Raw genomic sequence first — 12,755 nt, forward strand, 5'->3', positions numbered from 1 at the left:
TAAAATATATTTTAGTACAAATGCTATATCGTCGTATAAAATTAATTTTTATAATATTTAGATCGAAATGATTATTATTTAAATGTAATTAGATGAAGTTAATATCAATTTTGTACAAAAAATATAAATATTCAGAACATATCTTTTAGTATCGAATTGTCATATTGTGGCAATTTGTGACTTTGTTTTTTTTTTTTTTTCGTTGATTGGTTATAACGTGGTCAAACCACGGGTGCGTTGTTAGTTTTGTATGGTTTTAAGAGGATATCGACTTGTCTACCAAAGTAATATTTTTATCATACAAACAAATCTCAGTTAATTTGACAAAACTTTCATAATATCTTCATTTTTTGGATATAGTTCGAGATTTGACGTCTCTTTTATGAACCGGTTTGTGTAAAGTCTTTCTAAACATATATTTTATTTAAATAAAAATGTGCCAGTAATGTACAAAAGTGTTAACAATTGAATTTGCGTCCCGAATGGATCTATGTATTTCTTATTCGTTTTTGTTTAGTCCAAAAACATGCAACATTGGTTCAGATTATGTTACTGTTTTATCAATGGATAAATACTGAGAAATTGTTTCGTTTGTAAGTAAATAATTGTTAAATACACAGAGCTTCTGCGCTTTAATTTTGCAATGCGATTGTTTTACCCACAACGCACACTTTGTATATTTGATCGAAGATAATAAATACACAATTTTCACAACAATTTGAGTCGTTGTTCTAAACACTGTTATAAAAAAGTTAAATCATACTATAAGCTAAAGTATGTTTCGTGCCGTTCTGTCAATGTAAAGTTCTGACAAGTATTATTCTCTTCGATCAAATAGTTTGCATCAACATATTGTTTAGTTTTAACAGTTGTAAATTTCGTTAGCTCTCTTTTGTTGAAAGACAGATCCACTGAACAAGGCGTAGAACCAACAGGCCTTATCGTAAGCGGAGACCCGCAGAGCTTGTTAGTCTAGAGTGACGGCCGCAGACTGCCTTTTGGACTCGATCCAACGTTTTGGTAAAATATAAAAGCAAAATATATGTGTTTTTATTACGATCTCGTATTTTTATTTCGACGCCTTACGGAATGCGAGCGTTTAAGAGCTTTGTTTTGTCTGACACGTTTTATTTTGGGCTTGTGTAAATGAGGTTATTTGTTTAAAGTTTATTGCACTCAAAAATATATTTGATACTGTCATTAAATTCCACGCCACGTCATACTTTTATTAAATTCTTATATTTCTTAGCGAAAATAGAAAAAAAAATATGCCACACTAGATAAAGATTTTCAGTAGAAAGTATTAGGTAAGTATATAAAGTTTTCCATTGTCACATACAATTGACTAAATCGAAAACGATGGCCAATTAAAAGGAATTGTATTATAAAAAAACTAAAATTCTTCATATTGTGTGTCATTATCTGTTAAATTACTTTTTAATTTTTTCTAAGAAATAAATGGATTAAATTGTGAGGTGGCTCTAGCGTGCGACGAGTAATTACTGACGATATATTTAGTTTCTTAAGATCGAACTAGAGGGTTAAAATAAAAAACACGTTTACCAGTTAATCTTTATTAATATTACAATTCTTTACACAGTAATAATTTTATATAATATCATAATTAATGGCACGGTGGTTAGTAGATGCGTTACAAAATTAAAAAAAAATATCAGATCTAATATCAATATGGTACATAAAGTATCGCGTTTGAGATTCACTGTTAAATATTATTAAGTTACTCCGCAAGAATTATCACATTACATACCAATAAAATGGATACAGAGTTAAAATTAAATGAGCTGTTATATAAGATATATTCTAACTTTGACTATAAACAACTTTAACCGGTCAAAGTAGATCATAAAATGAAATTATTTTTATTCCATGAACAATCTGCATCCATGACTTTCAAGTTATCAAATACTGTCTCAACAATAAAAAGTATTGAAACTAATTAAAAATGGCACGGAATGGCGATTGCTTACTCTTCTATAAATAAGAAAAACATTGTAGGAATTTTACTAAAAAAAGGGGTGTTAAATAAGTCGATAAGATACACAATTAACTTCCAAAACAATTTAACAAAAAAAGCACCTAGTTTTGCTTAAATTAAAAATATTGGCACATTTATCAGATTTTTCAGCGTATTTTGAGCTTTCTGTAGACAATCTTTTATAAAAAATAATAATATACAATTTTTTTAAAATTACATATTTTTTTATTACTTTTAAAAGTGTGAAGTTTTAACAAGACTTTTATACATTTGAAAATATCTCATATTTTCCACGCACACCTTTTCTCTATCTTATGGCATTGTTGACTCAAGATTACCCGGTCAAAGCTGAAATTGACTTAAAATGTTTTGAACCTAACCGAATATATACTTACAAATATATACTTATTTATATTTTAGATTTAAATAAATATATTAATAACTGCTTTTACAACAATGGTACTGTGTACCTGCCCCATAGACATAAGTCGACTATTGCTAAACTTTTAGCATACAATATTTATAGACCCGTTATATCAAATATAACGAAGTCACCAGATATTAGTACTAGTACTAATAATTTAGTTTTAAACTAGGTAATAAGACAGAGGTGAAACCTTCTTTTATAAACCTTGTTCATCAAAATATACAGGGTTTCACCAGCAAATATAATGAAATTTGTTTATTCTTGGAACATAGAGAGGTTGATATTTTTTGTGTTACAGAACATTTTTTTAAAAATGAAATTAAATTAGCTTTTCCAAATAAATATATAGTAGGAAGTACATTCCTAAGACAAAGTTCTGAACACGGAGGGTCCTTAATTTTAATTAATAGAAATTATAAGCATAAAGAAAGGAAAGACATAGTACGGTTGTCAGTTGAATGCAAAATAGAACTTTCCTGTGTAGAGTTGGATAAATACATTATTATTTGTGCTTACAGACCTCCTACAGCCTGTTATGAAACTCTTTTAGATGTTTTAGAGGAAGCCCTCAGGCGAGTTACCTCCAGCAATAAGCACATAGTTTTATGTGGTGATTTTAATATAGACATTTTGATTTCATGTTCTGAAAGCAATGGCTTTAAAAATTTGCTCGATTCATTTAATTTAAAGCACACATTCTTTGAACCCACTAGGATAACCTCGACCTCAGCCAAATGTATAGATAATATTTTCTGTGATTGTACTGTTTCTGAAGGAAAGCTGTTCGCCTGTCTGGGGTCTGACCACCTGGGCCAACAAGTGTCACTTATTCGTAACGAAGAGTCTAACCTTATCTCCGCTCCTGTAATCCGTAGGCCGTTAACTAAGTACCGCAAAATGCGTTTTCGCGAAACCATAAATAAGAAATTGCCTGAATTAGATTTAACTAAAAATCCTAATGAACATTATAATAAGATTTTTAATACAGTGGAAACAGAATTCAAAAAAACTTTTCCTCTTAAGACCTTTAATAATAAAGTGAAACTTAAATTTTGCGATTGGGCTACAAATGGTATTTATATTAGCAGAAACAAGTTGTATGAACTTTATGGTCAAAAACAGTATAATTTTAATGCGGAATTTATATCATATGTTAAACGTTACTCTAAAACTTTTAAAAAGGTATGTTCAACAGCAAAATCTTTATATTTAACTTATAAAATAAAAAATTCTAATGACAAAATCAAAACAGCTTGGTCAATCATTAATAAAGAAACCGGCAAGTTTAACCCACGCGACAACAATATTTCTTTAAAAGTTGGTGATAAAACCATTAATTCAAATGACGAAGTGGCCAACGAATTCAATAACTTCTTTGCCAATATTTCTAAAAATATTACGGGCTCCCTTTCGTCTTGTCCCAGTGCTGCAGATGATTTATTAAAAAGAAATGCCTCAGATCCTAAATCTACCTTCCGATTTAGACATATTTCTCCTGAAGAATTATTATCTGCTTACAAAGCACTCAACATGAAAAATACAGAGGATCTGTGGGGTATATCTGTCTCAGTGCTTAGCACTATTATTGATCTGATTGCTCCCCACTTAACTATTATATTCAATAATTGCATCTCAGATGGAGTTTTCCCTGACCTCATGAAAATCAGCAAAATTATACCTCTTTTCAAACAGGGCGCTAAAAACGATCCCACTAATTACAGACCCATTTCTATTCTACCTGCATTAAGTAAAATTTTTGAAAAGCTAATTTTAACTCAATTAGTTTCTTATTTTAACATAAACAAAATATTACACAATAGTCAATTCGGTTTCACTAAAGGTCGTTCCACTACTGATGCAGCAGCCACTCTAGTTGGAATTATCAATGATGCTTGGGAAGCCGGACAGGATGTTATAGGTGTATTTTGTGACCTTTCAAAAGCTTTTGACTGTGTCGACCACAACATACTGAAAAATAAGCTTAAATTCTATGGTGTCACTGGAGCGGCCCTTGATGTACTATCTTCTTACTTAGACAATAGAACTCAGAAAGTAGAAATTAATAGAGCAGCCTCTAACAGCGCTCCTGTGCACATGGGCGTGCCTCAAGGCTCCATTATTGGTCCTTTTCTATTTCTAGTTTATATAAATGATCTTCCTTGTCTTGCCCAACAATTGTGTGATGTAATTTTATTTGCTGACGACACGTCACTACTGTTTAAAGTTGATAGAAAAAGTAGAAATTATAACAATGTAAGCAACATTATGTCACTTGTGCTTGAATGGTTTACAACTAATAACCTGGCTTTAAACACAGACAAGACCAAGTGTATTAAGTTCTCTCTTTCAAACGCACCCCAACTTGATATTCCTTTAGTAGTTAATGGTAAAGTATTAGAATGGGTACACAGTGCCAAGTTCTTGGGCATTACTGTGGATAGTAAGTTTAAGTGGGATAAACATATTGAAATCACGGCCAAAAAACTTAGTTCGGCAGCTTTTGCAGTGAGAAGGATCAGACAGTGTACAAACATCGAAACAGCTAGGCTCGTGTATTACAGCTACTTTCATAGCATAATGTCCTACGGATTATTGTTATGGGGTAATGCAGCTGACATAGGAAAAATTTTTGTTTTACAGAAACGAGCAATTCGTTTTATTTATGGGCTTAAGCCACGGGATTCCTTGCGAGAATTATTCAAATCGATAAATATTATGACTGTTGCATCTCAGTACATCTTCGACGTACTTATTTTTGTTAAATCTAACTTACACCTGTATAAAACATTGAGCGATGTTAACAGTGTAGTCACTCGTAATAGGCATAAACTTTGTATGAACAGATTCCGACTTAAAAAGGTTAGGCGGTCTTTCGTGGGTCAAAGTGTTAAATTGTTCAATAAACTCCCTGTAGAGGCTATTAACTTGCCAATGCCAAAATTTAAATCATATATTAAAAATGCTTTAATGGCTAATGCTTATTACACGATTAGCGACTATTTAAATGATAAAAAACCTTGGAACCTTCCTAAAACTTCCACCTCTCACACTTGATTTTAATTTTTTTTTATTTTTTATTATTATTTATATATTTTCTTGACATGTTTATTACATATATTTTGACATTTATTGTAAAACATATACGTGATTTGTGATCTCCAAGTGTCTGAAAGTAACATAGGTATCTATTATGTTAGATTATGGAGATCGAATATGTCATGCACATTCAAATGGTCAAACCGGTAGCGGCATCGTGGATCGGGTCGGGAGGTTCCCTCTATTGTGGTTGAGCTTCGCGATGTCACTCTGTCACAATGTCACTCACACGTCAACTCGTGAACGGGTGCTGCCGGGGGAACTGGTCAGCTCGATCTTTTATTAAAAGTTTTTTTTTTGTTTGGTTAATTATACATATATATATAAGTATATATATATTTTCCTTTCATCAGCACTTGATCACAATCATAATATGTTTCAGTATACCTTTTGACCATGTACTTTATTATGTACTTAATGTTATATTACTGATAAAAAATTATAACAAAAAAATTATACATAAATTTATATATAAAAAATGGTAAGCCCTTCTGGCATAATAGGGACCAACACTGTTTGAATGAGTTTCTTTCGGCATTTCTTCTCAGCAGTGGTCGTTCCGAAATGCTAGTAGTTTGTAGCTTAGTATCATTTAATTTAGATTATGACGTGAAAAAGTGCCTGTGAAGGCCTAATTTCTGAATAAATGATTTGATTTGATTTGATTTGATTTGACAAATTACAAGATTATGTAGATAATTGTATAAATTACAAGATAACGCAGGGCATGGCGCAGCACAGCGGCAGACAGACAGGGACAGCAGTTTTCTTCTCCGAATGTTTCTCCTTGCTGCGCGCGCCGGCCTCGTGTTCATACACACCGCGGCCCGAGGCCCACGCCCCTCCGCCCTGCAGCGCCTGCGTTTGTGTCGCATTATACTTTCTGGCCACACTACAATAACTATTTAAAAAATGTGTGGCAGAGTAACAGTCCGTAATATGTACTATTTATTTCACAGTAAACAAGTAAATATTGTAAAAAAAAACAAAAAATCCGACTGTATCTTAGAAATAACTTATACTTGTAAGCTAAAAATATCTAAAGTCATCACAAATGTTTTGTACAATTGTGATGACTTTAGACATTTTTAGTGAACTCAAGAAGAAGTCTGGAATGCAATACTCACACTAGCTTGATACCCAGCGACCTCCTTCTTCTGGAAGGGCGTGTGCCCCGGCGGGTAGTACACAGCCGGCCCCGACACATTGTTGCTGGAGCCCCGCGTTGCGGCGCCCGCACTCGCGCGGGACACCTCCGTCGTGCGCTGCCGCACTGCGCCTTCTGACTCGGTGGGGAAACGCTGGAAATGTTATGACAAATAAATAAATATATTAGGACAAATCATACAGATTGAGCTAGCCCCAAAGTAAGTTCGAGACTTGTGTTATGGGATACTAACTCAACAATACTATATTTTATAACAAATACATATATAGATAAACATCCAAGACCCGGGCCAATCAGAAAAAGATCATTTTCCATCATGACTCGACCGGGGATCGAACCCGGGACCTCTCAGTTCAGTGGCAAGAAACCACTGCGCCACCGAGGTCATCAAAATAACTTATTTATGGTCCACATTTTTTCTATTTTTTAATATTTAAGTTTTTCTGTAATGATGGATGTTGTAATGTAAATAAATATACATTCTTACAGGTTGAAAGCAACGATAGAATACATACCAAAAAAACTATTAAGAACATTTATTTAAAAAAAAAGAGATTATAATATATAAAACACTTGTTCTTAATAATAATTAAATGTTATGAACATACATTTTTTAAATATGAGATGATATAAAAGTGATGACCCACCTATTTAATATTTTAGAATTACATTTTTTTTTAATTATGAGGTATGTAAGACTTGTAATTAATTTTACTTATTAATTATTTCAACCTATTGCTATTATTAAATTTTTAAACTTTTCATAAGTTTTACCTGTGTAGCTGTAACATAATGAAATTCAACCATAAACATACACATGTATTTAAACATTTACCCCTCTTTCTTAGTTTTATATGTATTTTCACTGTTTTTTGATCGGATAATCTTAATAATAACCGGGCGGTTATTATTAAGACTATCCAGTCAAAGCTGAAATAAAAAAAAACCAATGTAATTTAATACTTACAGCTTCAGGAAAGTCGGCCAACAGGTCATCTAACTTCTTGGGCGGCTGCTGGTTGCCGGGGGAGGGGGTGGTGGGGCGCGGGAAGGGGGCGGCCGAGGGGAGGGAGTGCGGGCCCGGGGAGGGGGCGGGGGAGGAAGAGGGCGGGAAACGCTGCGTCGTGTTGTGGGAGGAGTAGGTTGTCTCGCTGTACTTGTATGATGTTGGACCCTGTAATTAAAAAGCTATATATAATTAAACTAACTTTTAACCACTACTTCCTATGTGAGTAAAAATCCGTTTCCCGTGGGAATTTCAGGAAATCCCTTCTTAGTGCTCCCCTACACTGTCCTAGGAACCTCTTCACCAAATTTCAGCTTTCTACGCCCAGCAGTTTCAGCTGTGCGTTGTCTGTCAGTCAGTCACTCAGTAAGGGAAGAGTTTTATATGTATAGGTAAATAGATAAAGTCCCACTCACATATGGGCCGTGTCCGTTGTGCGGCGGCGAGTTGGCGGGGACCAGCTTAGTTTCGTTCGCTGGGGACGGGTACACCATCCGCTCGTTCGTGTGCTCTGCTATAGGACAGTTGACAAGGTAGGTAGTAGTTTGTAGCTTGTGAGAAATAACTATTTAATATATAAAAATTGTCGAGAAAAAGTGATTGTGAAGGTATAATTTGTGAATAAATGATTTGAATTTCAAGGTAATAGAATTGTATATAAATTTCAACTTGATACCTTTACGCGTTCCTGAGAAAAAAGGATCTTGCCAGACGGACAGACAGACAACGAAGTGATCCTATAAGGGTTCCGTTTTTACCTTTAGAGGTACGGAACCCTAAAAACATGTATAATCTAAGTAAAATAGATATACATTTAGGATCATTATGATAATTCATAGACTGTAACAATACAGCTGTATCATTTACGAAGATTTAAAATTGGTTGGAAAGTCCATTTTCAAAAAGTATGTAATTATGAAAACAAACTCGACCATAAAAAAAAAAAAAATTTTGTAACAACTTTTATTAAGAAGTTTCGCCATAAACGTAATGTAGCTGTCGAACAAACATGTTTCTTCGCGAACATTTTAGCACGTTGTGACGTCACTTGTTCGTGTCATTTAGTATGGAGCGTTTGGACGAGTCAAAAATGTGTGATATTATTTTTGTCATTATCACAGTAGTTTTTTCACTGGTGTTTCTAATGATATAAGGGCCTTAGAATAGTCATCAAAACCAAAATTTGTCAGCTAACCTATTGGGTACACAATAACTTAAAAATATATTATACCCAAATTTGTATGAAAAAAAAATTCATTCTAGATTTTGCGTGAAAGAGTAACAAACATAAACCCTCACAAACTTTCATATTTATAAAATTAGTACTAGCTTTTGGCCGCTACTCAGCCCGCGTTCAACCCTCTTGTGGAACTATCAATAAATATATCACATATTATTACTGCAAAACCTTTATTCAGTAACTAGGTATTACACACGAATTTAATATAAACTATTGGTTAGCCCTCCGGCAGCGGTCCCGTTCGCCTGTCAGCCAAAGTGGCGGGAATCGTCCTGTCACTAGACATTGACGTATATGTGTCAATGACAGATCAGTGCGAACTCTAAACCTCTTACTTAGGAAATTGATTTTTTAAATCGTCTTTTAGTCACAACCTGTTTAGCTGTCGGATTTCATATTAATATGCCTAGTAGTTTCAGAGATTTCGTGATGAGTAAGTGAATGTTTTTCGCTTTTATTTAAATAGATTATAGATTATACAAAACTAACTACTAAATTAAATTATATTAAAACCGTTTTTGTGTAATTCTAGAACTGTACGTTAGATTAGAAAGATTTTATTTGAGAAATTGCACTCATGAGAAATTCTTAATTGCTTCGAAATTCTCATTGTTGCAGTCTTATAGGGCTCGACTATTTTATTACTATTATTAATAGATCTTGCCCGCGACATCGTCCGCAGCAAAATATAGCCTCGCACATTTACTCTTTAGCCCTCCAACTATCTCCACACTAAAAATCACCTCAATATAATGCTCCGTTTTGACGTGAAAAAAGGACAAACAAACACATTTTCTCATTTTTGATATTACAAGTTGTTGTCCGGAGTTACGTTCACGGTTGACCCCAGGTCTCGATTTCCAAATTTTATCGAAATTAGCCCAGCGATTTAGGAGTAAAATCATGACACATAAACTGACATAAAGGTTTTTGAATTTATAATATTGTAGTATGGGTAATATGTATTTTTATCAATACTCACCATCAGTAGTGGTGACGTGTCGGTACTCCCTTACTCGGTTGTTACAGTGGGAGCAGTACTGGCAACCCAGCGACGGGGAGGGGGCGGCGGCCGACGTGTGGTTTGTGGTGCTTCTGTAAATGTATAGATATTTTTATCTCAACAATAAAATTTTTATTTTCTTTGATATAGATTACTAGTCGGCAAATGGTTTTGGTGTGTCGATTTTGAAAATGCTCATGAATAAAAACAAAAATCCTAGACCAAAATCGGTTCAGCCGTTTAACTGCCAGGATGCTAAGAACAGAGACATACACAGATATACGTTAAACCTATAATACCCCTCCATCTTTTGTGGCGCTTTCTCAACCCAATGACCTGACCGTATTGACAGATAGCGACTGACACATCAGTAAAGGGGCCGTTGCCGACTGATTCCCTATAAGACCTACATTTGTTGATTGACATCCATGGAGAAAAACGTCAATGAGTGATGTATATCATCCTAAATGGTATAAAGAATTTTGAATTTGAATTTGAAATCCCTTAACACAATGAGAAGAAAACCCTCGAAATTATACACACGTGGTGAAATTCTCGTTGGTGACGTAGGAGCGGTGCTCGGCAGCGGCGGGGATGGGCACGGAGGTGGGGTCGCGGTCGGCCGGCACCTCGTACGTGTACGTCTTCACCGTCGTCGTCACTTTGTTCATGGGCGTGCTAGAGCGGGACAGCTGGATACACGGAGAACAAACTATAAAATTCTTCATTTCCAACTGAGTACTGAGTAAGCTTTAAATAATGTTCTTAAAACTATAGTAACTTGTTGCCAAAATACAAATCAACTTGGGGCAAAAATACATTTTATGTATGCATGTTTAACGCGATAACTTTCGAACCGATTAAAAAAAAGTATGTAGGATCTGTCAATAGAATTTTTAAGTTCGTGGAGCAACAGTTATCAAGTTCAGTTAAAGCATCGTGTATAAAATAAAAAGCGAACGTAGACGCAATGACGTGGTACGTGTTTTATTTAGGTAGCCCCCAGTGTTTAATTATGCCCAACCACACTGCCAGCAAGTGCCAGCAACAATTTATCACCATCATGATATCATCAATGAAAGTAATTTAATGAAACCGGCATTTTCACAAAACACTTCGTATATTGAATGATGTGATAAATGATGAAAAACTCACCGTAGATGTGGTGTGGTGGCACTGGTTGCAGATCGTGGGCGGGACAGGCTGCGGGACCGCCGGGGATAGCTGGGACGGGACCACGCGGGACTCTGGAAATAAAAGTAACTTAGTGATAATAGTGTGGATTTTACTATATAACTTATTTCATTTAGCTATCAGGACCCACTGCTGGGCAAATACCAACTATCGTCGGTATAAGAAATGGCAACAAATATAGTGCATACTCGGTAAAGCTAAGTAATCTAAGTAGACTTTTAAGCAAAGACATGTATTAAATATTTCCTTGTTTCGTCTTGCAAAAAGAATAGCTTCTACGACTTTCTTCTAAAGTCAATCAATCAATTGTATGTCTCAAACTTAGATACAATAATACCCATTATTAGGTACAGTTCCTCACAGGCTGAATGCTATTTAAACTGTGTGTGAAAATTATCTCATAATGTTTATTTGTGGTTTGCTCCCTTCACCGGCTAGACTCTTAAGGATGCTATCTTAGACATATCGAATAAAAATCATAAAAACAGACCCATATATCTCCCATACCTGTCTTCTCCTCTCTATACATCTCCTGCCTCATCTCCGCGGCGCGGGTGACGGTGGGGGGCGGGGGGCTGGAGCCCCATGATGAGCTCTCCACTCTCTCCTCGCGCTTGAGAGTGGAGTACCCGCTTGACGGGGCTTTCACTGGGGTCCTAGACACAATTCAATTATTTATTATTTTATGTTAATAACATAACAGTGTAAATATAATATTTATTTATTAAAATAAGTACAAAGGATCATCATCATTTACTTATTTTTGTTATATTACACATGTACCTACTACAGGGAAATTGTAATCTTGGCTTCTCGTCACTCGAAAAATCATGGATGAATAACTTCAAGATCAGGAATGATATGAAATTGCTTTATCGGGACTTACCCCCTTTTGTAGTCGAATGAGGAGCTCTCAGCCGTGTCGGAAGTGTAGCCACTTTTGTACAACTGTCGCTCCTGGTCTTTCTGGAGGTCGTCCAATAGAGAGTCCAGCTCTTCTACATTCTGAGTCAGATCTTTGGTCACCTTGGAGCTTTTAACTCGGGAGTAACCTGATAAACATTTGACTAATTCAAGATAATATACTCTATTTTAAACTACTCCTGCTTGACTCCTTTTTTTATTATCATTTTATCATAATTGACGCAATATTAATTTAGAAAGACCTTAACGAACTCAATCTTTATGTTACTTAATATCCTTCTTCGCGTCAAAGCATTCAAAAATCAAAACTACACAGGCTAAATCTAAACCAATGATAATAAACTTATCCTCTACAAACTATCGGCAATGAGTAGTGCTATGTACATAAAAATAAAACAAAATAAATTAGCAAAACACTTAAAACATATGAGAATTAACCAGTTCATCCTGGCATTATTGAAAGATTTTTTTGTCTTGTTGCTTGCTTGCCTACCAGCTGGTTCAACTCACCTGGATTGGAACTGGAAACAGTCTCGTAATTGTAAGTCCTGGTGCCTGAGCTACCATTCAAGACTGGAAGGTCACGCTCCTCTCGCTCGTAGTAATATGAGCTGCTTTCTGCTTTTGGCACGGGGTGAGCTGGGATAGTGTATTCCTGGAATTGTGAATGAATGAGCGAACTGTAAGTAAGAATAATGAAT

General features: G+C 35.0%; 1 protein-coding gene across 4 annotated transcripts in view; it reads right to left on the reverse strand.

Annotated features, from left to right (window-relative positions):
* Positions 1–181: 181 nt before the first annotated feature.
* The window catches only part of LOC128680243 (uncharacterized protein), a 32,808-nt gene continuing 20,234 nt past the window's right edge, over positions 182–12,755 (reverse strand). For 2 of the 4 annotated variants that reach the window (XM_053763267.2, XM_053763268.2), the window contains exons 4-14: positions 12,565–12,709; positions 12,017–12,182; positions 11,638–11,786; positions 11,092–11,183; positions 10,480–10,628; positions 9,916–10,028; positions 8,110–8,207; positions 7,655–7,861; positions 6,647–6,820; positions 6,194–6,377; positions 182–2,389 (exon numbers count right to left, since the gene is read on the reverse strand). In XM_053763267.2, coding sequence (XP_053619242.1) covers positions 6,228–6,377; positions 6,647–6,820; positions 7,655–7,861; positions 8,110–8,207; positions 9,916–10,028; positions 10,480–10,628; positions 11,092–11,183; positions 11,638–11,786; positions 12,017–12,182; positions 12,565–12,709 — 1,443 coding nt within the window. In that variant the 3' untranslated portion in view covers positions 182–2,389; positions 6,194–6,227. Of the gene's footprint in view, positions 2,390–6,193; positions 6,412–6,646; positions 6,821–7,654; positions 7,862–8,109; positions 8,208–9,915; positions 10,029–10,479; positions 10,629–11,091; positions 11,184–11,637; positions 11,787–12,016; positions 12,183–12,564; positions 12,710–12,755 lie in introns of those variants that run through there. The other 2 variants (XM_053763269.2, XM_053763270.2) reach the window with 2 other exon arrangements.

This window comes from Plodia interpunctella, chromosome 23 (assembly GCF_027563975.2).
Source record: "Plodia interpunctella isolate USDA-ARS_2022_Savannah chromosome 23, ilPloInte3.2, whole genome shotgun sequence".
Lineage (NCBI taxonomy): Eukaryota > Metazoa > Arthropoda > Insecta > Lepidoptera > Pyralidae > Plodia > Plodia interpunctella.